Raw genomic sequence first — 26,432 nt, 5'->3', positions numbered from 1 at the left:
TGTATAGGGTGCATTTTTTAATGCTTGTAAGATGCCCCATTCTAAAGCTTGACACCTATACTAACACTATAGGAGTATCTGAAATGCAGTTAAGTGTAAACAAACCCTTATAGAGAACATCTAGTTTAACCTAAACGGCAGCCTCAGAGTGCATGCAATACGATTAACTACTCGTTGTTCTGTTTTAAAGCGTTCACCTTTTTCAGAGAAAAGTAAAATGCAAAGGTGCCTTTCCCCGATCAGTTGTACTGACCCTGTGGGTGATAAGGTGTCACTGCCCATGCAGGGGGTGTAGCGGTAGCGGTCCAGGGATTTGAAATCCCAGCACTCCTTCCTGTAGGGGTAGGTAACCTGGGGCCCTCCAACTGTTGTGGAACTACATTTCCCATGAGGCATTGCAAGGCTGGCAGTTGCAATTACTCCCAGAGGCATGATGGGACTTGTAGTTCTGCAACAGCTGGCAGGACCCAGGTTCAGGTTGCCTACACCTACAGTATCGCTTCCGGGATGCATTAGAGCGATTCCGATTGGTCAAAGCAGTAACGTGCAAGCACTGACTGATCAGAATCGCTCTGTTGCAAGAAGACAAACTGTTCATGTTAAAGGGTCATATACATGGGCCAAATATTTGGGCAGCATGAGCTAGTTTGAAAGAAACCGGATGACATTCAGGCCCGTGTATACTGCAGCCAGGCTGCCTTTTTATGACCAAAATAGGTCTGCTGATTGGCTGGCTGAGAACGGTGACCAGATGTCAGTGCTGATCAGTGTGTTTGAAGGAGGGGGGAGAGAGATCACTGTACTAACACCGGATAGAACAGCAGCTCCTCCCAAACACCTATTTATTTTTCTTTCGGCCCACTGGGTTGAATGAAAAAATGATAGTGTGTGCCAGGCTTTTAAAGCAGGTTGAGCTCACTGCAGACACCTCGGTTACTGGCTTCTCACAGAATTGTTTGATAACATGTCTGATCTCCACTTAACCAATTGTGGCTGGACGTACCCCAGACCAAAGAAGACCGTCCGGTCTACAAATCTTTTTTTTTTTTTTTGTCCAGAAGGATTAAGGTAGGGAAAAGAGAATAAGAAAAATACATAATTGTTTTTTATTTTTCATTGTGCAAAGTGAAAACTTTGAATACACTTATTACATCATAACATTACTTCTCAACTTCTGCTGGCAGTTTTGATTATAAAATTAAAATCTTGTGAGCATTTAGTAGAAGGGTTCTAGTTTGTACACAATCACATCTTCTGCACTATAGAGACGGTGCTCCCGGAGAGCTGGAGATCAGCGCACACAGATGTTTGGAAACTTCAAACACAAGAATATGCTGACAAGCTTCTTAGGGTTGCATTAAATGTATGTCTTGGCTGCATTTGTGCTTTTGCTATGCTTTACATAGTTTGTTTGGGCCAAGCTGGCCCAAACAAACTATGTCCCTCATTAACATGTGCTGTATACGTGTTATCAGTGCTCAACCAATCAGAGAAAGCAACGAATAGAAAACTTGCTCTGGGTGAGTCAGAGGCAGGCTTTTAAAGACACTCAGCCTTTCTAACTCAGCCAATCCGAAATGGCTTTGTATTCAGTGCTAGAATACATTGATTTCTCTGATTGGCTGAGCACGATCAGATACTCTCTTGTGAGCCAGGTAGTCTTGGCTCAAACCCGAAACACAGCGCTATATGTTGCCTCAGCTACATACAATTTGTACATCACATGTTAATAAGGGACATAGTTCATCTGGGCCAGCTTGGCCCATGTAAAGTGTAGCAAAAGCTGAAAGTTCAGCTTTAATTCACAACCTAATTACAGTTGTAAAAATATTCTCAGCCAATCCTCATGTTCTGCTGCTTTTAATTCCTGGGGCTCAGTGGGGTGTTCAGCACAATCTCTGTTACCGGGCTGGTTGCAAACAGGTTTTTCCATCTGGGGGGGGGGGTTGGGCACTGTAATCATTGCACTTTCACTGTGGCCTTGTGCACACGAATGGGTATAGAAAATTGCAATATGCAGCATATAGTGCTGCGGTTGGGAAACCTGTAGAAAAAAAATGACAGGCTGACCATATGTACATAGATGCGTTTTAGGGCTGGACATCTGAAGAAACATGCAAAACCGCAGCAGAGCCTGGCACCGTTCTGTACAGGCTAAGCAGATACAGCTGTCAGCCCAACTGCAACATTACCCTGGCTTTTCCCTTGTGAATGAGGCTTAATACCCAAGAACATTACCCTGTCCCCCCCCAGTATATGTGGCCAGGAACCAAAGCACTGCTGCACCCACTTTTAGAGTTTTTTGGATTTGCAACCAACCTTACTATCCCTTCTCATCTGCCAGTATAAGGTCCAGATAATCTACTAAGAGAACTACCATTTTTGCCCATCTTTAAAGAAAAAGTAGGACAATTTGCTTTTAAAGCTGTTTTCATAGTCGAAGCAGGGTTCTGACAAACTAAAAACAACAATCAGCAGTGGGCATTTAAGGAGGGTGTATTATTTCCTTCCTCCTCCAAGCCAGTTTATGGTTTACAGTGGAACCTGCTGATGGTGTAGGAGCGTGGAAGGGTTAGCACCTCTAGCAAGTTCATACCACTGCATGTTCCCGCCGGGAACCATTTATATCACTACCTATTGCAGTTTCATCAGCACAAGGGCAAGGAAAATCTCTCCAAGGTGGATTATGAAAAGCAATAATCTATCTTGCCCATATATTATATATATTTATTTTGGCTGCAGTTATTTCAGTGGTATTCCATTTTAACTCACAAATCAGAATGTTTCCACCCATCTTTCTTTTAGGATTTTGTAAATACCGGTAATTGTGCGGCTGATTAAAAAAAACTCTGCCCTTTCTTACACTGAAGCCCAATTACATCTTGGAGCAGTTTCATCTCAGTTTTTTTAGCAGCTCCTGATGAATTTCGTATGTACAGTCACTTTGATCAGACTCTCATTTCTTCTTGATATTAAGTAAATTGGGGGCTGAAACTTTCACCTTTCCTGGCATGTTTCTGGACAAATCCGTGTCCTGTGAGACAAAGGAATAGAAATCAGACAAACGCCTTAATCCAGGCTGTAGATGTGTTCTCTATATTATAGAGAGAGAGATATTGGGGTGTTTCCAAGACTGGAATTCCTACCTTGACGCTGCGTAATAAATCCTTTTCTCTAGCAGAGCACTCCTTATAATGCATGAAACTGTTCAGTGCGGTTTTAGCAGCTATGGAAAGAATAAAAAATGTTCAGAAATCCACAGAGGTGAACTGCACAGTGCTGATAACAAGGCTTGAGATTTTAGTGTAGCAGAGGTGCTGTGTTATCTCACTGAACTGAAGCGCCATTTCACTTTTCATTGTTATATCAGTTCAAAAAGTATTAAAAAAAAAAAAAGTGGTGCATTTAACCACTTCAATGCCAGGCACTTGGACACCTTCCTGCCCAAGCCAATTTTCAGCGCTGTCGCAATTTGAATGACAATTGCGCAGTCATGCTACACTGTACTCAAACAATTTTTTTTATTTTTATCGTTTTGTTCCCACAAAGCTTTTTTTTTTTTTTTTTGGTGGTATTTGATCACCTTGTATTTTTTTGTGCAACAAATAAACGACCAAAATGTTCGAATTTTTTTTTTCTTTGTTTCTGTTAATTTTTTGTAAATACGTTTTTCTTCAAGGACGGACACTGGTATGCGGCACTCATAGGCGCCACTGATGGGTACTTATGGGTGGCATTGCTGGGCATCACATTATATAATTGTGACAGTCAGTGCCCATTTGTGAGCACTGATTGGGCATAATTTTCACATGTGGATGGCCATGTAGTACATGTTGCTGGCTTCCCTGGTCCTATCTCCACCCTCTGCCGCCGCTGATAATGTCCCCCCAGTCTTGTTCCGGGTTTTACATCTTTTTTGTTGACTGACGAGGTGGATATGACATGACTTCTGCGCACACAAACGTATGAGAGTTATGCACTTGCCGGCCATATAACTTGCATATACGGCGGCTCTCCTGCATTGCCTCATGTACCTATGGAAGGTATCAATGATTACTTCATGGTGCCAACATCAAACTGCCGACAAATTTTTTTTATTTATTTTTTTCCCCCTTGGATATGGACTGTAAAAAGGCAATCATATTTAAAGTAGAAAAGTAATTTATTACATATTAAATAAGGTAAAGCTGAATGTACATAACAGCAAACTGATGATACACCGACATAGCATGGTAATGGAATAGCAGAGATATCCTGCACCCAAAAGGGTGGATTGTTATATGAAGCCAAGTGCCTTTAAAGTCCATATCCAAGGGGGAAAAAAAAAAAATAGTATTTTTTGTCTGGATCATGTACCTAGTACGTGATCCAGCACTTCTCCGTTGAGAATGTGCCGCCGCTGGTACCGTGGACTTGATCTCCGCCTGCAACCACCGATTGTTCGTTACACAGGCAGAAGGGCAGTCTACCTATGTAAGGAAGGCATTGATCCTCTGTTCCTGCAAAGCAGGGAGATGAACCAATGCCTCTCCCTAGTAAACGCACCTCCTACAGTTTATTAAAACACCAGCTAGGCACACATTTAACCCTTTGATTGCTCCTGGTGTTAACCCCTTCCCAGCCAGTGTCATTAGTACAGTGACAGTGCTTATTTTTATTAAGCACTGATGACAGTTTTGGTGTCGCTCGTCCCCAAAAAGTGCAGTTAGTATCCCGACTGTCCATCGCAATATTGCAGTCCCGCTATAAGTTGCTGATTGTTGCCATTACTAGTAAAAAAAAAAAATCCTATAGTTTGTAGACAATATAAAACTTTTGCGCAAACCAGTATGTAGCAGAATACATTTTAGCCTATTTTCTTTATTTTTTTTTTTTAATTGTCAGTCTTTTTATTTATAGTGCAAAAAAAATAAAAAAACTTCAGAGGTGATCACATACCACCAAAGGAAAGCTCTATTTGTGCGGGAGGAGGGGGAGAAAGGACATAAATGTTATTTGGGTACAGCGTCGCACAGCTGCGCAATTGTCAGTTAAAATAACAGAGTTCCGTATCACAAAAAACTGCCTGTTTATAAAGGGGGGTAAATCTTCCAGCAGTCAATTCATTCTGACATGGGGCAGATGCACAGAGATTGTACACAAGCAGCGCATGCACAAAAAAAATTGCTGGCAGGCAATTAAGACACTTTTTTGGCACTTCTGTAATACTTCCTTGACAGCAAAGTTTAAAGAAAATGCTCTACTTCAGTGACCAGAAAGATCTGAAGAGGCCCTGATTTTCAGAGATTCACCAACAGTTATTGTATGTGTATGAACAGATTGTATGACACACCATGAAGACTGCAGGAACATCCAATTGGTGGTTATTAGAAAACAGGTTTTCCCACTTTAAGTTGTTCTAAAGTCAGAAGTTTTTTTTAAATCTTAATGCATTCTATGCCGTACTCGGCAGCAGGGAGGGGCAAGGAGCAGCGAAGAGGAAGATCGGGGCTGCTCTGTGCAAAACCACTATGTAAATTTGACATGTTTGTTATTTCTAAACAAAAAAACCCCCAAAATTTTAATCTTACCTTTTCCTTTCTTCTGCGTTCCTGGAGTTAGTTTAACTTTATATCTAAAAAAATAAATAAAAGAGTAAACATTTATATACAAACACAATATTGTAAAGTAACAATTACACAACAAAATAAAGGAAACAAACGTTTTAGGATTTTCCTGTTGCAGAAAAGTGGGCCTGCGAGTCAGAAGCATCTCCTCAGAAAAGGACTGCAGCCCCCCGTAAAAAAACACAGGTTACTAACAAAGATCCTGTGTCATGAATAGCTGCTAAACAATACCTTTATATTTTAATGTACACTTACAGTATCTCACAAAAGTGAGTATACCCCTCACATTTGTCTATATATTGTAGTCTATCTTTTCATGTGACAAAACTGAAGAAATTACACTTGTCTACAATGTAAAGTAGTGAGTGTACAGCTTGTATAACAGTGTAAATTTGCTGTCCCCTCAAAATAACTCAACACACAGCCATTAATGTCTAAACCGCTGGCAACAAAAGTGAGTACACCCCTAAGTGAAAATGTCCAAACTGGGCCCAATTAGACATTTCCCTCCCCGGTGTCATGTGACTCGTTAGTGTTACAAGGTCTCGGGTGTGATTTGGGAGCAGGTGTGTTAAATTTGGTGTTTTCACTCTCACTCTCTCATACTGGTCATTTGAAGTGCAACATGGCAGCTCATGGCAAACAACTCTCCGAGGACCTGAACAAAAATAATTATTGCTCTACATAAAGATGGCCTAGGCTATAGGAGGATTGCCAAGACCCTGAAACTGAGCTGCAGCACGGTGGCCAAGACCATACAGCAGTTTAACAGGACAGGTTCCACTCAGAACAGGCCTCGCCATGGTCAACCAAAGAATTTGAGTGTATGGACTCAGTGTCATATCCAGAGGTTGTCTTTGGGAAATAGACATATGAGTGCTGCCAGCATTGTTGCAAAGGTTGAAGGGGTGGGGGGGGTCAGCCTGTTAGTGCTCAGACCATACGCCACACACTGCATCAAATATGTCTGCATGGCTGTCTTTCCACAAGGAAGCCTCTTCTAAAGATGAAGAACAAGAAAGCCTGCAAACAGCTTGTTGACGACAAGCAGACTAAGGACATGGATTACTGGAACCGTGTCCTGTGGTTTGATGAGACCAAGATATACATATTTGTTTCAGATGGTGTCAAGTGTGTGTGGTGGCAACCAGGTGAGGAGTACAAAGACAAGTGTGTCTTGCCTACAGTGAAGTATGGTGGTGGGAGTGTCATGGTCTGGGGCTGCCGGCACTGGGGGGGGGCTACAGTTCATTGAGGGAACCATGAATGCCAACATGTACTGTGACATACTGAAGCAGAGCATGAACCCCTTCCCTTCAGGGACCGGGCCGCAGGGCAGTATTCCAACATGACGACCCCAAATACACCTCCAAGATGACCACTGCCTTGCTAAAGAAGCTGAGGGTAAAGGTGATGGACTGGCCAAGCATGTCTCCAGACCTAAACCCTATTGAGAATCTGTGGGGCATCCTCAAATGGAAGGTGGAGGAGCACAAGGTCTCTAACATCCACCAGCTCTGTGATGTCATCATGGAGGAGTGGAAGAGGACTCCAGTGGTGACCTGTGAAGCTCTGGTGAACTCCATGCCCAAGAGGGTTAAGGCAGTGCTGGAAATAATGGTGGCCACACAAAATATTGACACTTTGGGCCCAAATTGGACATCTTCCCTTTTTCACAATTTTCGGGGGTGTGCTCACCTTTGTTGCCAACGGTTTAGACATTAATGGCTGTGTATTATATTGTATATTGTAGCAAAGTGTTATTTCTTCAGTGTTGTCACATGAAAAGATAGAAGAAAATGTTTAAAAAAATGTGAGGGGTGTACTCACTTTTGTGAGATACTGTATCATTTGATGGTAAACTCACTTGTAATTGATCAAGGCAGTGTAAGGTGCGCAGACCGGTACAGAAAACAGCAGGATATCTTCTGCATCTGGCTGACCAGTCAATGAGTCCAAAAGATTTTCGGCTTCCTGTAGGAAGGTAAGATAAATGACATCAGCAAAGGTATAAGATAATAAAGATAACAGAAATGACTCAGTCCCACCCTGCCAGTATGTGTTATATTAAAGCTATACCCTGAAAGTATTGCTGTTTTGGTTGGAGTTGGTAAAGTTTCATTCTCCCCGCTGGGCCGTGGTTCTCTTTGTCCTCACCCCATGTATCTGATATATACATATTAAATCAGAAGTGACATTAAAAAAAAAGGATGAAAAAAAGGTGCCCACATGTACAGCGAAAATAAAAAGTCTACACACCCGTTAAAATGTCATGTTAATGTGATGTAAAGAAATGAGACAATAACAGATATCAGAACTTTTTCCACCTTTAATGTGACCTATAAACTGTACTCAATTGAACAACAAACTGAAATCTTTTGGGTGGGGGGGGGGGGGGGAAGCTGTGTTCAGAGTTAAGCAATCACATTCAAATTCATGTTAAATAGGAGTCAGTACACACCTGCCATCATTTAACCACTTGCCGCCCGCCCTATTACAAATTGATGGTGGCAAAGTGGTTTCATAATCCTGACCGGACGTCATATGACGTCCTCAGGATTATGAGCCGCTGCGCGCCCCCGGGGGCGCGCATCGCGGCGATCGTTGTTGCGGGGTGTCAGTCTGACACCCGGCAACTACGATCTCGGTAAAGAGTCTCCGGAGACTCTTTACCACATGATCAGCCGTGTCCAATCACGGCTGATCACAGTGTAAATGGGAAGAGCCGGTGATCGGCTTTTCCTCACTCGCGTCTGTCAGACGCGAGTAGAGGAGAGCCGATCGGCTGCTCCTCTGACGGGATGGGGGGGGGGGGGGGGGGGGTCTGTGCTGATCGATTATCAGCACAGCCCCCCCGAGGATGCCCACACTGGACCACCAGGGACGCCACCAGACCGCCAGGGAAAAGGTAATCCTCCCTAGACCACCAGGGATGCCAGTCAGCACAATGGATGCCAATCAGTGCCCATAATGGATGCCAATCAGTGCCCACAATGGGCCTCACTGATTGGCATGCATTATTGTTTGGCACTGATTGGCATCCATAAGTACAGTATAACACCAATGCCGCCTATGAGTGCCCACCTGTGCCGCCTATCAGTGCCCACCTGTGCCGCCTATCAGTGCCCACCTGTGCCGCCTATCAGTGCCCACCTGTACCGCCTATCAGTGCCCACCTGTGCCGCCTATCAGTGCCCACCCAAGCCCATCTGTGCCGCCCACCCATGCCCATCTGTGCCGCCCATCCGTGCCGCCCATCCGTGCCCATCTGTGCCGCCCATCCGTGCCCATCTGTGCCGCCCATCCGTGCCCATCTGTGCCGCCCATCCGTGCCAATTTGTGCCACCCATCAGTGTCCATCCGTGTCGCCCATCCGTGTCGCCCATCCGTGCCGCCCATCAGTGTCGCCTATCAGTGTCGCCTATCAGTGTCGCCTATCAGTGTCCATCAATGCCACCTCATCAGTGCCACTTCATTGGTGCCCATCAGTGCCGCCTTATCAGTGCCCATCAGTGTAGCCCCATCAGTGAAGGAGAAAACGTACTTATTTACAAAGTTTTGAAACTGAAACAAAAAAAAACATTTATTTTTTCAGCGCATTTGTAGCGCAAAAAATAAAAACCGTAGAGGTGATCAAATACCACCAAAATACCACCAAAAGAAAGCTCTATTTGTGGGAAAAAAATGATAAAAATTTCATTTGGGTACAGTGTAGCATGACCGCGCAATTGTCATTCAAAGTGCGACAGCGCTGAAAGCTCAAAATTGGTCTGGGCAGGAAGGTGTTTAAGTACCTGGTATTGAAGTGGTTAAAGTGCCTCTGATTAGCTCCAAATACAGTTCAGCTGTTCTAGTAGGTCTTTCCTGACATTTTCTTAGTCGCATCCTACAGAAAAAGCCATGGTCCACAGAGAGCTTACAAAGCATCAGAGGGATCTCATTGTTAAAAGGTATCAGTCAGGAGAAGGGTACAAAAGAATTTCCAAGGCATTAGATATACCATGGAACACAGTGAAGACCGTCATCAAAGTGGAGAAAATATGGCACAACAGTGACATTACCAAGAACTGGCTGTCCAGATGAGAAAAACAAGTAGAAAACTAGTCAGGGAGGCTGCCAAGAGGCCTACAGCAACATTAACCACTTAAGATCTGGAAGGATTTACTTAATGACCAGGCCATTTTTTTTGCAATATGGCACTGCGTCGCTTTAATTGACAATGGCGCGGTCATGCGACGATGTACCCAAACAAAATTGCTGAACTTCCTTCCCCACAAATAGAGCTTTCTTTTGAGATATTATATATATATATATATATATATATATATATATATATATATACACACACACACACACACACACACACACACACACACACACACACACACACACACACACACACACACTTTTTTTTTTTTACTTTTTGTTATAATAAATATCTCAAAAATTAAAAAAACTTAAATTTCTTCATCAGTTTAGGCTGATATGTATTCTTCTACATATTTTTGTTAAACAAAAAATCCCAATAAGCGTATATTGATTGGTTTGCACAAAGGTTATAGCGACTACAATATAGGGGATAGATGTATGGCATTTTTTATTTATTTTCTTTACTAGTAATGGCGGTGACCAGTGATTTTTAGCTGGACTGTGACATTGCGGCAGACAGGTCAGACACTTTTTTTTTTACCAGTGACATTATTACAGTCATCAGCTAAAAAAATAAATAACCACTGATCACTGTATAAATGTCTTTGGCAGGGAAGGGGTTAACACTAGGGGGCGATCAAAAGGGTTAAGTGTGCCTAGGGAGGCGCTTTCTAGCTGTGGGGGGAAAGAACTGACTGGGAATAGAGAAAGATCGCTGTTCCTGATCACTAGGAACAGACAATCAACTCTGTACTTCCCTGACAGAGCAGGGATCTGTTTGTTTACATTGGCAGATCCCTGTTCTGCCTCTCTAAGGAGCGATCACGGGTGGGCGTTGGACATCGCGGCTGCCAGACCCATGCATTGGCTCCCCTGCTGTGCAGGGTACGTCGTTTCATGCATTAGGGCCGCTCTGCCACAGTATATATGCAGTGGGCAGTCCTTAAGTGGTTAAAGGAGCTGCATAAATAACTGGCAAGTACTGGCTGTGTGGTACAAGTGACAACAATCTCCCGTATTCTTCATATGTCTGGGCTATGGGGTAGAGTGGTAAGACAGAAGCCTTTTCTTACGAAGAAAAACATCCAAGCCCGGCTAAATTTTGCAAAAACATATCTGAAGTCTCCCAAAAGCATGTGGGAAAATGTGTTCTGGTCTGATGAAGCCAAAGTTGAACTTTTTGGCCGTAATTCCAAAAGAGATGTTTGGCGCAAAAAGAACACTGCACATCACCAAAAGAACACCATACCCACCATGAAGCATGGTGGTGGCAGCATCATGTTTTGGGGCTGTTTTTCTTCAGTTGGAACAGGGGCCTTAATCAAGATAGAGGAAATTACGAACAGTTCCAAATACCAGTTATTATTGGCACAAACCCTTCAGGCTTCTGCTAGAAAGCTGAACATGAAGAGGAACTTTATCTTTCAGCATGACAACGACCCAAATCATACATCCAAATCAACAAAGGTATGGCTTCACCAGAAAAATATTAAAGTTTTGGAATGGCCCAGCCATAGACCAGACCTGAATCCCATTGAAAATCTGTGAGGTGATCTGAAGAGGGCTGTGCCCAGGAGATGCCCTCGCAATCTGACAGATTTGGAGTGCTTTTTCAAAGAAGAGTGGGCAAAGATTGTGCCATGCTGGTAGACTCCTACCCAAAAAGACTGAGTGCTGTAATAAAATCAGAATGTGTACTCTCCACTACCTTCGGCTTACCCAGTAAAGACTTCTATATCTTCCTCATGATCCACCACATTCCATCTACATTACCTACATCCACTTTTCATGATCGTCCTGCAAGCACACCGCCCCAGTGTGAAAGCACACACCGCACAGAATGGGAGACAGGTTTCAGGCGCTTTTTAAAGGCCATTTCAAGAGCTAAAATGCCTAAAACTGCCTCTGTGTGAAAGGGGTCTAAAAGTTCCCTTCACTGGAACTAAGGGGTCAAGCCCAACCCCTGAAAAACAACCCCACACCACAATCCTCCCCTCCACCAAATGATTTGGACCGGTGCACAAAGCAAGGTCCATAAAGACATGCATGAGAGAGTTTGTGATGGAGGAACTCGACTGGCCTCAACCGGACCTCAACCCAATAGAAGACCTTTGGGATGAATTGGAGCATGGACTGCGAACCAGGCCTTCTCATCCAACATCAGTGCCTGACCTCACAAATGCGCTTCTGGAAGAATGGTCAAACATTCCCATAGGCACACTCCTAAACCTTGTGGACATCCTTCCCAGAAGAGTTGAAGCTGTTATAGCTGCAAAGGGTGGGTCAACTCAATATTGGACCCTACGGACTAAGACTGGGATGCCATTAAAGTTCATGTGCGTGTAAAGAGAGGACATGAAGACATTCATCTTTGAAACGGATTATACATTGGCAAGAAAAAGAAATAAAAAATTAGGCCAGCGGAGGATAACCTGCCCTGCTACCAGCATGCCTCGGTTTTTGCTAGTTTCCTAGGTGATGGATGTTATTTCTACAGTTCTACTGTGTAAAATACCAACCTTTTACCAACACCGATTCTTTATTATACATCCCAGGACACAGTATGTTCATTAAATTATGATAGCGTTTTTTTTTTTTGTGAAAATATAGCTGAAAAACAGCAGCTAATAAACTCCGCGCCACTTATACAAATGTAAAAAGAGAAATAAACTAATAATCAGTGAATCAAATAAACTAAGTGAAACACTAATAGCTGCTCCCTAGAAACAAGAGAAAAAAAACTTGTCGTGCTGAAAATAAGGTAATAGTAGGAGCGCTGAAAAAATTATAAATATAAATGTCAATTACAAATGTGAAAATTAATAATCATAGAACACCTACAAGTAATAGACAACCTATCACCATGAATTAAAAAACAAATAGTTGCAAAGAAATGGATAATATAGATAATACAATAAAAAATAATAAATAAAGTCCCAATTGGATACTAGAAAAACAAAAAATATATATATATCCACAGTCCAAGGCAGTGATTCATTCAGTGAAAAACTCCGTCTAAATCCATATGCCAGTAGGCGGCTGAAATCTTCTACAAAGTTGTGACACGTCCCTTCACCAAAATTTTTGGACACAGAAAACACCCCAACTGTGAAGATAAAGTTGTCTTCTTACCAGATGCTGTTGACTACTTTATTTAAAAAGATAGTCAAATAGGCTTATGCAGGTGAATTCCCTGCTCACATGGAATAAGGTGGACCTCTTATGGAAAAAACCTTCTCCTCATAGATTAAGACAGGTCATAAAAAAAGGAGAGCAAACAAAATCCATAGTGTGACACCGTTTAATAAAAATAAATTAAAAAACATAAGGCCAAATGGCTGCTTACATATGCCGGTGCCCGGGCACCGGCATATGTAAGCAGCCATTTGGCCTTATGTTTTTTAATTTATTTTTCTATGATTATTAATTTTCACATTTGTAATTGACATTTATATTTATAATTTTTTCAGCGCCCCTACTATTACCTTATTTTCAGCGGTTTTTTTTGCCAACCTTGAGGTGATTGAACCCTGGCAAAAATGACAGGAAGTGCCCTCCTAGGTATGACCCTCCCTGTTAGGCAAGGCTTTGTTTTTTCAGCGTCTTAGGTGAACAAGCATTTTTGGTGGATGCTCAGGTGACACTGTAGGACTAATTCACCTTTCACATTTACAGCATCTAGTTAGAGGGAATTCCAATGATTCCGAATGCCCTTTGCCTTGGTATTCTGACATTGTGAACATGCCAGTGGACAACCCTTGGACCCTTGCAAATCCACCCCCTTTATGCAAGGTCCGATCTTCCATCCTTCTTTACAGTCGCTGGCTTTAAAAACATTGCGGTTGACCACAGAACCTGGAAATATTATTTAGTTTGCGGTGGGGTTAGAGAATTTCATCCTTGCAAGAAATGGGTTGCAGCCTGGCTTTTCCTCAGCGGATGAAGCCTTCTATGTCTTCCACATAGGGACCTTCAAAAGCTTCACTCCAAGCATTTTATAGATTTATTACACACAGAGCGATACATTTCCAGCATTTCTTTTTGAGGATTCTGGCTTATAGCTAGTGAAAACCCGAAAGTCAGTATCTCAGAAAATTTTAACATTGTGAAAAATTAGCTAATTAACTCAAAACACCTGCAAAGGTTCCCTGAGCCTTTAAATGGTCTCAGTTTGGTTCAGTAGGTTACACGATCATGGGGAAGACAGCTGACTTGACAGTTGTCCAGAAGACAGTCATTGACATCTTCTACACGGATGGTAAGTCACAAAAGGTTATTGCTAAGGAAGCTGGTTGTTCACAGAGTGCTGTATCCAAGTATGAGAATGAGAAGTTTTGTGAAAAAAAAAAAGTTTGGTAGAAAAAAGGTTCACAAGCAACAGGAATAACTGCAGCCTTGAGAGGATTGTGAAGCAAAGGCCATTCAAGAATTTGGGGGAGATTCACAAGGAGTGGACTACGGCTGATGTCAGTGCTTTAAGAGCCACAACACACAGACAAATCCAGGACATGAGCTACAGCTGTAGCATTCCTTGTGTCCAGCCACTCCTGACCCAAAGACAACGTCAGAAATGCCTTACCTGAGGCTAAGGAGACATAGGACTGAACTGTTGCTCAGTGGCCCAAAGTTCTGATGAAAAGTACATTTTGCATTTCATTTGGTAATCATGGTCCCCGAGTCTGGAGGAAGAGTGGAGAGGCACAACATCCAAGTTGCATGAGGTCCAGTGTGATGTTTCCACAGTCAGTGATGATTTGTGGAGCCGTGTCATCTGCTGGTGTTGGTCCTCTGTGTCTTATAAAGTCTAAAGTCCATGCAGCCCTCTACCAGGAAGTGCTAGAACACACTTCTCTGCTGACCAGCTTTATGAAGATGCTGATTTCATTTTCCAGCAGGACTTGGCACCTGCCCACACTGCCAAAAGTACCAACACCTGGTTTAATGATCATGGTATAACTGTGCTTGATGAGCCAGCAAACTCACCTGACCTAAACCCCATAGAGAATCTGTGGGGTATTGTCAAGAGGAAGAAGAGAGACACCAGACCCAACAATGCAGACAAGCTGAAGGTTGCTGTCAAAGCAACCTGAGCTTCCATAACACCTCAGCAGTGCCACAGTCCCAACCAAGTATTGAAAGCATACTATACTGTACATAGACATACATTACAGTAAGCCAACATCTCTGTATTAAAAATCTTTTTTTTTTATGGGTCTTATGTAATATTCAAATTTTCCGAGACACAGAATTTTGGGTTTTCACTAGCTGTAAGCCATAATCATCAAAATTAAAAGAAAGAAATGCTTGAAATACATCACTCTGAATGTAATTAATAACATATAGAAGTTTCACTTTTTGAATTAAATTACTGAAATAAATGTACTTTTTGATGACATTCAAATTTTTTGAGATGCACCTGTATATACACACACACTTTTTTACTTGGTATGGAAAATTAGAAACTTAAAGAATTGAGATTAGTTCATAAAAAGAAACACAGAGCTCTGAATACCCAATTGAAGTAGGTGATGTAACATTTAATTAGAGGAGAAGACAAATACCTCTGATCCTGCGGCATCCTGATCTGCATCATCCTGTGTGTGAAACAGAATAACTTATGATGAATGGGTACACATCAACCCTATCTAGAGATTCTTTAAAAAGACCCTGTTAGGTTACAAAAACAGTCATTGCAAGAAACAAGGTAATATAATCAGCCTGTGTCCTTTATTTCCTCTTCATTCCAGCCCTGCAGTCTCTATCAGTGTGTTGGACATTTAACACTTCTGAGATGTCAGATGCCAGCGTTCTGCCACATGGTTGGCTCCATTCTCTAAAGTCTAAACACAATGTAACTGCTGTAGTGATGTTAGGGTTGAAAGAAGGAGCCATGGTATTAGACGGGGGACACAGGCATTCAACACTCTATAAGTGCTGAAATGCTGTGGAGGTCTCAGAGCTAGATCAGTAGGAAGGAGACACGTCTGTCAGAGATGTTAGAATAACACCTCTTCTATTAAGAAGAAAAGTCTGCTCATTTTGAGCGTGGCTCCAGGTAGCCGGGACTAGCGAAGGAAGTGTCGCTGGCCCCGTCACCTGGTATGGAGTTAAAGGGGAAGCCCTACGCCAAAAAAAAACGGTGTGGGGGTCCCCCCCTAGGTTCATATCAGACCCTTACCCGAGCACGCTACCCGGCCGGTCAGGAGCGCGCCCCCCCCCCCCCAAGCCGTACCAAGCCATGTGCCCTTAACATGGGGGGTGCTTTGGGGAAGGGGGGGCTGCGCAGCCCCCCCACCCCAAAACACCTTATCCCCATGTTGATGAGGACAAGGGCCCCTTCCTGACAACCCTGGCCATTGGTTGTCGGGGTCTGCGGGCGGGGGGCTTATCGGAATCCGGGAGTCCCCTTTGATAAGGGGGCCCCCGAATCCCGGCCCTCCCACCCTATGTGAATGAGTATGGGGTACAATGTACCCCTACCCATTCACCCGTGAAAAAAAAAAAAAAAAAAACACCACACAAAAGGGTTGAAAATAATTTATTGCACAGCTCCGGGGGTCTTCTCTCCGGACTCCTCCGCTATCTTCTGCTAGCTCTTTTACTAGCGGAGGAGCCCGGCTTTCTTCTTCGTCGCCGCCTGGGGGTCTTCTTCTGACTTCAGGGGTCTTCCTCCTACTTCGGGGGACTTGTCCCCCTCTTCGGTTCTTCTTGCCGGGCCTCCGCGGCTTTTTCTAGCTCTTTTACAAGCGGTGGCCCAGTCTTCTATCGCCGTTGTTTTCGTCGTCACCTTCTGTTCTTCTCTTCTTGAGCTGTTGACTCGTCACTGTCTCTGGACACAATGACAGGGACGCTGTGTGCGGCGACTTATATAAGGACATCGTCGGGTGATGTCCCCGCCCATTATGATGTCACAGTCCCAGAGGATGCTGGGACTGTGACATCATAATGGGCGGGGGCATCACCCGGCAACGTGACTATATAATTCACTGCATGCCGCGTCCCTGTCATTGTGGCCAGAGACAGTGACGAGTCAACAGCTCAAGAAGAACAGAATGCGGCGACGAAGACAGCAGCGAAAGAAGACCGGGCCACCGCTTGTAAAAGAGCTAGAAGAAGAAGGTGCGGAGGCCCGGCAAGAAAAACCAAAGAGGGGGACAAGACCCCCGAAGTCGGAAGAAGACCTCCGGGCGGCGAAGAAGAAAGCTGGGCTCCTCTGCTAGTAAAAGAGCTAGAAGATTGCGGAGGAGTCCGGCGAGAAGACCCCCCAAGACGGAAGAAGACCCCCGGAGCTGTGCAATAAATTATTTTTAACCCTTGTATGTTGTGTTTTTTTTTACATTTTTTTTCACAGGTGAATGGGTAGGGGTACATTGTACCCCATACTCATTCACATAGAGTGGGGGGCCGGGATCCAGAGGCCCCCTTATTAAAGGGGGCTCCCAGTTTCCGATAAGTCCCCCGCCTGCAGACCCCGACAACCAACCGCCAGGGTTGTCGGGAAGAGGCCCTTGTCCTCATCAACATGGGGACAAGGTGCTTTGGGGTGGGGGTGGCACACGGCCCCCCCTTCCCCAAAGCACCCCCCATGTTGAGGGGACGCAGCCTGGTACGGCTCAGGAGGGTGGGGCACTCGCTCGTCCCCACCCCTTTCCTGACCGGTCGGGTAGCATGCTCGGATAAGGGTCTGATATGGACCTGGGGGGGACCCCCACGCCGGTTTTTCGGCGTAGGGCTTCCCCTTTAACTCCATACCAGGTGACGGGGCCAGCGACGCATTCTTCGCTAGTCCTGTCTACCTGGAGCCGCGTTCAAAATGAACGGACATTCCTCTGTGTGTGTGGGCAAGTCCATTCATTTCAAAAGTACGGCAGATAGTCCGGCGGACCTAGTCCTCTGCAAAAGTACCGTGTGTGGGCAGGTACGCTAGTTCGGACAGTCCGGCAGTTTGTCCGCCAGACTAAGTCTGCCGGATAGTCTGATCGTGTGTATGCGGCATATGGGTTGCTAGTATTTTGACTTTAGAACTTCAGAAAACAGATGTAAACAGTAGAGCTGTGGCCACTGCATTAGGGCTAGCATGCATTTGGAGAGGGTGGGGTAGTTTAGATCAGAGAAGAGAGGCAAAAAGTTTAAGTGTAATTATTTTTTAAAAAGAATATATAGAGGTTTTGCAGATGTTTTTGTCATTGTCAGTATTCAGAACAAGAAGGCAGATCTGGAGTTTTGACTTTACATTGACAAACCTAATCTGCATGCTCATTCCAGGTTAGTAATGCAAAATACAGAAATCAGAGGCAGCCAGCATTTTAAGATGGAGATCAGTAGTAGCAACCCTCCCTATAAAGGGTTCCTGTCCTTCACATCAGATGCACTCACCTTCTCATCCTGCTGCTCCTCTAAGGTAATTTCTTCTAAATTCTGTGTTATAAAGACCTCAGTGGACCCTCCAGATTGTTTCTTTGCAGGTTTGTTGCCCCCTTTACCCTTCTGTGGCTGCTTCTTTGCCGTTTCCTCCTTTTCTTTTCCTTTTTTTCCCTTCTTCCCCTTGTCCTCCTTGTTGGTCCCTGCAGACTACAAAGTTGCAGGATTACTCTCTGCATAAGGGAACGCAAAGAATCTGCTTAATAAAAATGGGCAGCGTACATCCTTACCCCCAACAACTGCATGATAAGCTCTCGGTCTTCATCGTCTTGGTCTTTATACTTCTCTTTCATCTTCTTCATTTTGCTCTGAAAGCGTCAGAAACAAAGAGGAACTTGTCAGAGAAAGGACGACACCAATACCACCACAGGAAGCAAGATAAATCTTAATGGTGTTGCTCTGCTAAGTGAGAAATTGACAATGCACTTGTCATATTGCAGAAGAATACATGCTGTAAAGACAGAAAGCAAGGAAGGGAAGCACTACATTTTTTTATTGAGTTGAAATGCAACCAAGTACTCTACGTGACTCCCGTTGGGGCACTATTCCTCCAAAATGACTCCAACAGTGGGACCCAGTGACACCAATGATGGAGTATAGTGGGACCCAATGACACCAACGATGGAGTATAATTCCTCCCAAAGACACCAATGATGGAGTAAAATTCCTCCCAATGATGGGGTAAAATTCCTCCCAATGATGGGGTAAAATTCCTCCCAATGATGGGGTAAAATTCCTCCCAATGATGGGGTAAAATTCCTCCCAATGATGGGGTAAAATTCCTCCCAATGATGGGGTAAAATTCCTCCCAATGATGGAGTAAAATTCCTCCCAATGATGGAGTAAAATTCCTCCCAATGATGGAGTAAAATTCCTCCCAATGATGGAGTAAAATTCCTCCCAATGATGGAGTAAAATTCCTCCCAATGATGGAGTAAAATTCCTCCCAATGATGGAGTAAAATTCCTCCCAATGATGGAGTAAAACTCCCAATGATGGGGTAAAATTCCTCCCAATGATGGGGTAAAATTCCTCCCAATGATGGGGTAAAATTCCTCCCAATGATGGAGTAAAATTCCTCCCAATGATGGAGTAAAATTCCTCCCAATGATGGAGTAAAATTCCTCCCAATGATGGAGTAAAATTCCTCCCAATCCCAATGATGGAGTATAACTCCTCCCAATGATGGAGTATCATTTCTCCCAGTGACACCAATGATGAGTATAATTCCTCCCAATCACACCAACAACGGGGCACAACTCCTCCCACTGAGGCCAATGATGTGGCACAACTACTCCCACTGAAACAAACGATGGGGCACTACGGACGTTGGGACCTTTTTCTACTCCCAACAGCCACAGTCCGGCCCCTATAAATTCTGAAGGACAGTAAACTGGGCCTTTGTTTATAAAGTTTGGAGACCCCTGTGCTGGACAGATGGGGAACAGATCCCCATTCGTCTTTTTCTGGTGGCACAGATTGGATTGGATGTCGGCGGGTGTAAATAGACACATGTCTGTATACATCCGCCTCCCCATAGAGAACAATGGGTAGTCCAATCAGGTATGCCTGAAAAATGGACAGGCGAACCTGACTGTTCCACTGCTGTGAAAGGACAAACTTTCAGGAGATCCACTTCATTCTTTAGGTAGGGAAGTCATTCTGTGAAGCGCTGGATTCCTTTAGGTGGGTTGAATATCCCCAGGGAATTGGCATGGGAAGGCAATCAGCTGGCTGCTCTCACATGTACAAAGCTCAGCTTTTGTGGGAAACATGTCCAAGGGTTTTAATGATGAATATTTTGTTTATAAGAATCGTTAACCAATTGCGGACCAGCCGTCGCAGTTTTAGTGAGGCAGATTGACTCCGCTGCACGAAATCATGTTATTGTATGTGATCTTGCAAGGCTTGCATAGCAGGTGCTCGCCGCGAGCTCCGCGAGTTTGACCGTAGGTCCCGTGCACTCGATGTCCACGGGGATACCCGCGATCATCTCACGGAGAGGAAGAACGGGAAAATGCTAATCTAAACAAGCATTTCCCTGTTCTGCCTAATGACACTGATCACAGCTCCCTGTAATTGGGAGCGGTGATCAGTGTTGTGTCACACACAACCCCTCCCCCCCCAGTTAGAATCACTCCCTAGGACACACTTAACCCCTGCAGTGCCCCCCCCCGGTTAACTTCTTCACTGCCAGTCACATTTACACAGTAATCCGTGCATTTTTAATCGCATTGATCGCTGTATAAATGTGAATGGTCCCAAAATAGCGCCAAAAGTGTCTGATGTGTCCGCCATAATGTTGCAGTCACAATAAAAATCACTGATCGGCGCAGGAAATGGGTAGGGAGGAACAATTCTCCAAGACCTGGACCTCATGGACTATGTTTCGATATTCCTCAGAATTTATCCCATGGGCCACAGAGGACTCTACCGAGGCACCTGTGTAATCAGGGTGGAATGTCTACCTCTTGATCCCTAAGCTCTTTACTGTCCTGACCCCTCTTCCCTTACTCTCTTCTCCCTTCCCCCCCCCCTTACATGTTGCAGTACTACCCAATTATTGATTACTTGACCTCTAGTCTCATTAGACCGGAATGGTGACACACACAGAGCTTCCCCCCCCAGAGAGAGAACATGGCCAGATTAAGAACAAGAGCCCTAGCCTACCTGTAATGAGTGGGCCTCACTCGTAGAGAGGATAGTGGTGCACACATACCCACTTTAACTTAGACTAGACATTGTAGGTATATAGGCTCTTACATTATACTAGACAATCCGAAGCTCAACATCGTATTTTAATCCCATGATAGTTTGACACCATTGTAACAAAGCTGGTTTCTTCTGATTAAGTATCATTGTACAACGAATCTGTTTGTTTACTTTGTATTTTCTCTATCTTGCTTTCTATATATCAATAAAATTAAGATTGAATTAAAAATCACTGATCGCTGCCATTTCTAGTAAAAAAATAAAATAAATTATTAATAAAAATGCCATAAAATTATCTCCTATTTTGCAGACGCTATAACTTTTGGGAAAACCAATCAATAAACGTTTAATGTGATTTTTTTTAACCAAAAATACATATTCTTCTACATATCGGCCTAAACTGAGAATTTTTTTTATTTTTTATATATTTTTTTGGGATATTTATCATAGTAAAATTAAAAAAATGTGTTTTTTCCCCCAAAATTTTCACTTTTTTTGTTTATAGCACAAAAAATAAAAACCGCAGGGGTGATCAAATACCAGCAAAAGAAAGCTCTATTTGTGGGGAAAAAAGGACGTTGATTTTGTTTGGGAGCCACGTCGCACGACCGCACAATTGTCAGTTAAAGCGACGCAGTGCCAAATTGCAAAAAGTGCTCTGGTCTTTGGCCAGCCAAATGCTCCAGGGCTAAAGTGGTTAAAGCCAACATGTTTCAAGGGGGTCCCCTTCATCAAGGCTTGAAATTAGCTGAACATTTTACCCCTGCTTTAGTACAAGCAGTACTGATACACAGAGATTTAGCAAAATGCTAAGACAAAATATGTAATAGAGGTGTCTTTAACCCCTCTGCTTCCATACCCAATTCTATACCCACAGTTGATCCAGAGGAAGGCAAAAAACCCCAGCAGAGCATGATCCAATTTGCTAAAGCAGGGGAAAAAATTCCTTCCTGATCCCGAGAGGCAATCGTATTTTCCCCAGATCAACCTTGCCTATAAATGCTAGTACCCAGTTATATTATGTACACTTAGGAAATAATATTGACAAAATAATAATTTTGTCTTGTGAAATGTAATAATCTCTGTACTATGAACACTCTAAACTTCCAGGTAATTGTGTCAGCCAGGAGATTACCATTGGCAACCAAATAGCTCAGATAATTCATACCTTTTGCCCTCTCTTTACTGATGGCTGCACTGCGCCCTCTTGTGGAAGAGACTTGGCATTAGTCTTATCCATCTTGTCTGCATCTTCCAACGGTTGAGATATTGCTGAATCATTTGGTTTCTTTTTCTTTTTCAGTTCGCTGATTTAAAAAAATAAAAAAAGAGAATAAATCCTTACTCAGATGATCCACATATGACCACAACACAGATGTATATGTTTAAGAACTATAATATACTGAATCTTATCATCAATGGGTTCTAACAATACTATAAACAAAAATACCAAATGCCAATTTTCAGTGCATATTTGAATCTGGTTGACTGGAAAGTAAATTCAGATATTTTTAAGAATTAAACTATATTTAAATGCCATTTTTTTACATCTCTAAGTAGAACTAATCACTGGTTAGATGAGGTTTTTCTTACCGTCTTTCTTTAGCTGATAAATGTTTGCAACCAACTGACTTGTCATTCTAATGGAAAAAAAATAGAGGATATAAATAATAAAAATAATTATTTTATAGATGAAAGAAAATACTGAACAGATTCTTACCACTGCTGGAGGTTGTGCAAGCTCTGCAGCTGCTGTCTTGGCCATGGTCCTACGGAGACAGAATCGGTTATGTTGGGTCTTGTAGTAAAGAAGTTCCTTTGAGCAACAAATGCAAACTGTCCATAGTGCAATGCAGCAAGTTTTGGACAGAATGAAATTTGCTTTTACTTTCTGTTTTGGTGACAATATTGTCATCATAATAGAAGGGGGAAAAAATTGAAATGGGGACACATACAGAAATAAAAGGCTAAAGGGGGTGTTTAAAGGGAAAAGAGAAAATCTGAAAGGTGAACTTACACCGGTCCCCCGCTGTCAGACACCAGGACTTCACTTCACTGGTCTAGGGAGTTTAAATCCTCTTGGCTTTCTCTCCTCCAGCGCTGACAGGATGGGCTAGATGGATTCTGATTGGTCAGCGCCATTCACGTCAAATTCCCGGGACTGGTGAATCGGCGGCCGACAGCTGGGGATTGTGGGACACTGGTACAGGGAGACCGGGGGGGATGGGGAGAGGCCCAGTGCAAGTTCACCTTGCAGATTTTCTGTAAAGGTGAACTTGCACTTTAGCCTTCCTGTAATCTAATAGCAATGAGTGTATGTATGCTGGATATTGCTGTTACTTTGCAATAAGACCTCATGATGCTGCTGCATGTCTGACCATTCTCCATGGCTGCCTGTGACTTGGTGAAGGAGTGGTCATTGCTTAGACTTCCCATAGGATCATCCTAATGGACAATTCCACCCACCATCAATTCACCAACAGCAGAAGCAGCAGTCTGAGGCATATTAATCCTTTAGGTTCCACTCTAAAAAATATGTTTTTCATAGTTTGTTATAAAATTTTACATAGAGGTATTTTTTTCTCCTTCACTGATGTGCACTGATGAGGCAGCACTGATGGGCAGCAATGATTGCACTGATAATCAGTGTAGATGTCCCTTTCAAACAAGCTGGCTACCAGTGATAATGACCCCCCCCCCTGTACTGTGCAGGGGCAGCGCTTGCGCAGTACGAACCACTACAGAGCCGCCGAAAATACCAGAACATAAACAGCTGTGAGTCGGCTGTACACCGCGCCAATGAACACGACATTGTGCCAGACGATGACGCACGCTCCCGATGCTCGTGCTACTCTTCAAGGGGCGGGTGTATTACTGTTGTGGGGCGCGTTTAAACAAATGAAGAGTGCGGATTTTGCAATCTTGATGGGCGATGTCAAGATTTGCCAGAGTATGAGTGGTTTTAACAATAAAAACGACACGTCTTTAGGTCGTGCAAACCCGCCCATCAGCATTGCAAGACCCGCCCTTCATTTCTTTAAACACGCCCCGCAAACAGCTCTGCCCATTAAAATTCGGCTTCTTCTGTAGCCATCCGCCCCTTACACGATATAACACTAATACACCCGCCCCTCGCAGAGTAGCATGAGTATCAGGAGTGTGCAGCAGCGTCTGGCACAATGTCGTGGTGATTGCGCAGCCGCCGTGTACAGCTGACTCACAGCTGTTCAGCTTCGGCTATTTTTGGCAGCTCCGTTGTGTTTTGTACTGCACAATCACTGCACCTGCACAGAACAGGGGGTCATTATCCACCGGGGGACCTTTCTCGGCAGAACACCGGCTCTCCTCTCGCTGTCAGCGTGAGGAAAGGAATGCTGATAACAGGCTTATGTGTACATCGTGATCAGCTGTGATTGGACACAGCTGATCATGTGGTAAAGGGCTGCTGTGATTGGCCCTTTACCCCGATCAGCTGTGTCCCAAAAACACAGCGATCAGAGCGTGCCGCAGCAGGTGTAATCACTGGAGGGCATTATATGATGCCCTACCAGAACTGACCGAGCATTCGGCTATAGCGTGGTTGGGAAGTGGTTTAACAGTATAGGCACTTACTTTTAATGTTTTACATAGCTATACCCACAAAAGGGACCAGCCACTTTAAATTACTCTAAGTAAAGTCTAAGAAAAGCAGCAACCTCTTTGTCTGAAGATGGGAGAGATCTATGGAGGTGTCGGGGAATTCCGTCTGTTCATCTCCATCCTCTTCTTTAATGGTGCGGTTGTCTTCAGCAGAATGCAAGCTTTCATTATCACTGTCCTCCTCTGAGTGTACATCTTCTTTGAATTCTTCATGGCCTGATGTCTCTGTGACCTCAGCTGTCCCTTCTACAAAATTATCTTGCAGACCGTTAACGTGCGATTTCTCTTCTGGTTCCTCCTCACTGCTGTCTTCACTTCCATCTTCTGGGGCCTCTGGAAACAGACAAGACGCAAATCAACACTCTGTCACATGTCCCAGATGATTGACAGGAGGGAGGGGGCAGAGCTGAGCCCTTCCTGTGCCGAGGGGAAGTGATGTCACCAGCCCAGGCACTGAAGGAGGCAGACTACGAGGGACCCCCTAGTAACAGCCATTTAGAGGCGAATAAAAAAAAAAAGTCCAAACTTTTTTTTTCTTTTTTAGGATTATTCATTACTTTTTTTTGGATGCAACTCCACTTTAAGTTCACGTGAACTTATTGTTTCGCCTTGTGTGAGCAAAGCATAGGTTCACTTTAAGATCATCACATAATATACAACCTGGGTTGAGCGGCGTGCTGACGTCACCGCCATTCCCCGTTGGTCTAGGAAGGACGGGCAGTGTGAACGAGAGAGAGCCGGCCGGCTCGTTATTTTATATACACGCTTGTACACGGCTGAATTGTGAGTTTGCAATCTTGATTTTATATGGTTTAATAAAAGTTTTATACGGAGTTACGCCTTTTCTGTTTGTCTTATCTCACTAAATCAATGTGGTTGGAACGAGAGATGTTCTGAGGAGGGGATATACAGATTGGAGATATCAGCTGTGTTTCTTAAAGGTCCGGATCGGGGGTTAAAATTACAGGCACGTGCGATCTCCTTAAAAAGAGATCTGGCTAGCTGGTAAGCCTTACTGGATCTAGTGGTGGAGGATTCACCCAAGTGGACTGAAGTTTCATCCCTTTATCCTCCTGCCTCTATACTTGATATTACTTTTGGACTACTCATATTTGTTTTTTATTATTGTTTTTCACCTTTTTATTTGTGTTTATATCAATTTTTGTACACATGGTGGTAAATAAGTTTCGTGATGGTGGTAATGATATAATTTAGCACTATTTACGGTACATGATTTTCAGCGCAGCTTTCTTTTTTTTACATTTTTTAAATAATATACAACCTGATTGTACAACCCTCAAACAGCTTAAAGGGGTTGTAAAGGTAAATGTTTTTTCACCTTAATGCATTCTATGCATTAAAGGTGAAAAAACATCTGACAGTGCCGGCTCCCCCAGTCCCCCAATTTTACTTACCTGACCCCTCGAAAGTCCCACGCTCGTCCCCCGGCGTCCTTTCCACCGTTCAGCCTGGCCGCTGATTGGCTGGAGTGGATGGATGGAAAGCAGCGCAGCCATTGGCTCCCGCTGCTGTCAATCACATCCACTGACGTGGAGCGCCGGGGCCGTGTGATACAGCGAGCGGCTATAGCCGCCGGCTGTATGACGGGAGTGCGCCCTCAGATGCTTCTCACCGTGCGAGGGAGCTCGCATTAACGTGAGAAGCACCTGCAGGTGGAAGCAGAGACAGCCGCCGAGGGACCCCAGAAGAGCAGGTTGGGGGACACTCTGTGCAAAACGAACTGCACAGTGGAGGCAAGTATAACATGTTTGTTATTTAACAAAAAAATAATTCACTTTACAATCCCTTTAAGGCTGGTACACACTGTAGTTTCTTTTTTGTGTGAAAAACGGACAGCTCTGGTCGGGAGCCGCTGTACTAACCACACAAGGTTACACCAGCGAT

The 26,432-nt window shown here is 43.8% G+C and overlaps 1 protein-coding gene across 1 annotated transcript in view; it reads right to left on the bottom strand.

Moving 5' to 3' along the window:
• Positions 1 to 1,083: 1,083 nt before the first annotated feature.
• Positions 1,084 to 26,432, bottom strand: part of NEMF (nuclear export mediator factor) — an 86,476-nt gene continuing 61,127 nt past the window's right edge. The window contains exons 23-33 of the mRNA XM_077463532.1: positions 24,584 to 24,860; positions 22,609 to 22,657; positions 22,482 to 22,528; positions 22,057 to 22,195; positions 18,407 to 18,484; positions 18,132 to 18,326; positions 15,317 to 15,349; positions 7,474 to 7,580; positions 5,571 to 5,614; positions 3,147 to 3,226; positions 1,084 to 3,034 (exon numbers count right to left, since the gene is read on the bottom strand). Of these exons, the coding sequence (XP_077319658.1) occupies positions 2,957 to 3,034; positions 3,147 to 3,226; positions 5,571 to 5,614; positions 7,474 to 7,580; positions 15,317 to 15,349; positions 18,132 to 18,326; positions 18,407 to 18,484; positions 22,057 to 22,195; positions 22,482 to 22,528; positions 22,609 to 22,657; positions 24,584 to 24,860 (1,127 nt within the window). The 3' untranslated portion in view covers positions 1,084 to 2,956. The remainder of the gene's footprint in view (positions 3,035 to 3,146; positions 3,227 to 5,570; positions 5,615 to 7,473; positions 7,581 to 15,316; positions 15,350 to 18,131; positions 18,327 to 18,406; positions 18,485 to 22,056; positions 22,196 to 22,481; positions 22,529 to 22,608; positions 22,658 to 24,583; positions 24,861 to 26,432) is intronic.

The sequence above is a fragment of the Lithobates pipiens genome, unplaced genomic scaffold (genome assembly GCF_037356315.1).
Source record: "Lithobates pipiens isolate NorthernLeopardFrog02 unplaced genomic scaffold, aLitPip1_a1.2 Scaffold_30, whole genome shotgun sequence".
In the NCBI taxonomy this organism is placed as follows: domain Eukaryota; kingdom Metazoa; phylum Chordata; class Amphibia; order Anura; family Ranidae; genus Lithobates; species Lithobates pipiens.
Note: the sequence above shows the minus strand (reverse complement) of the source record. Positions and strands in the feature narration are given on the sequence as shown.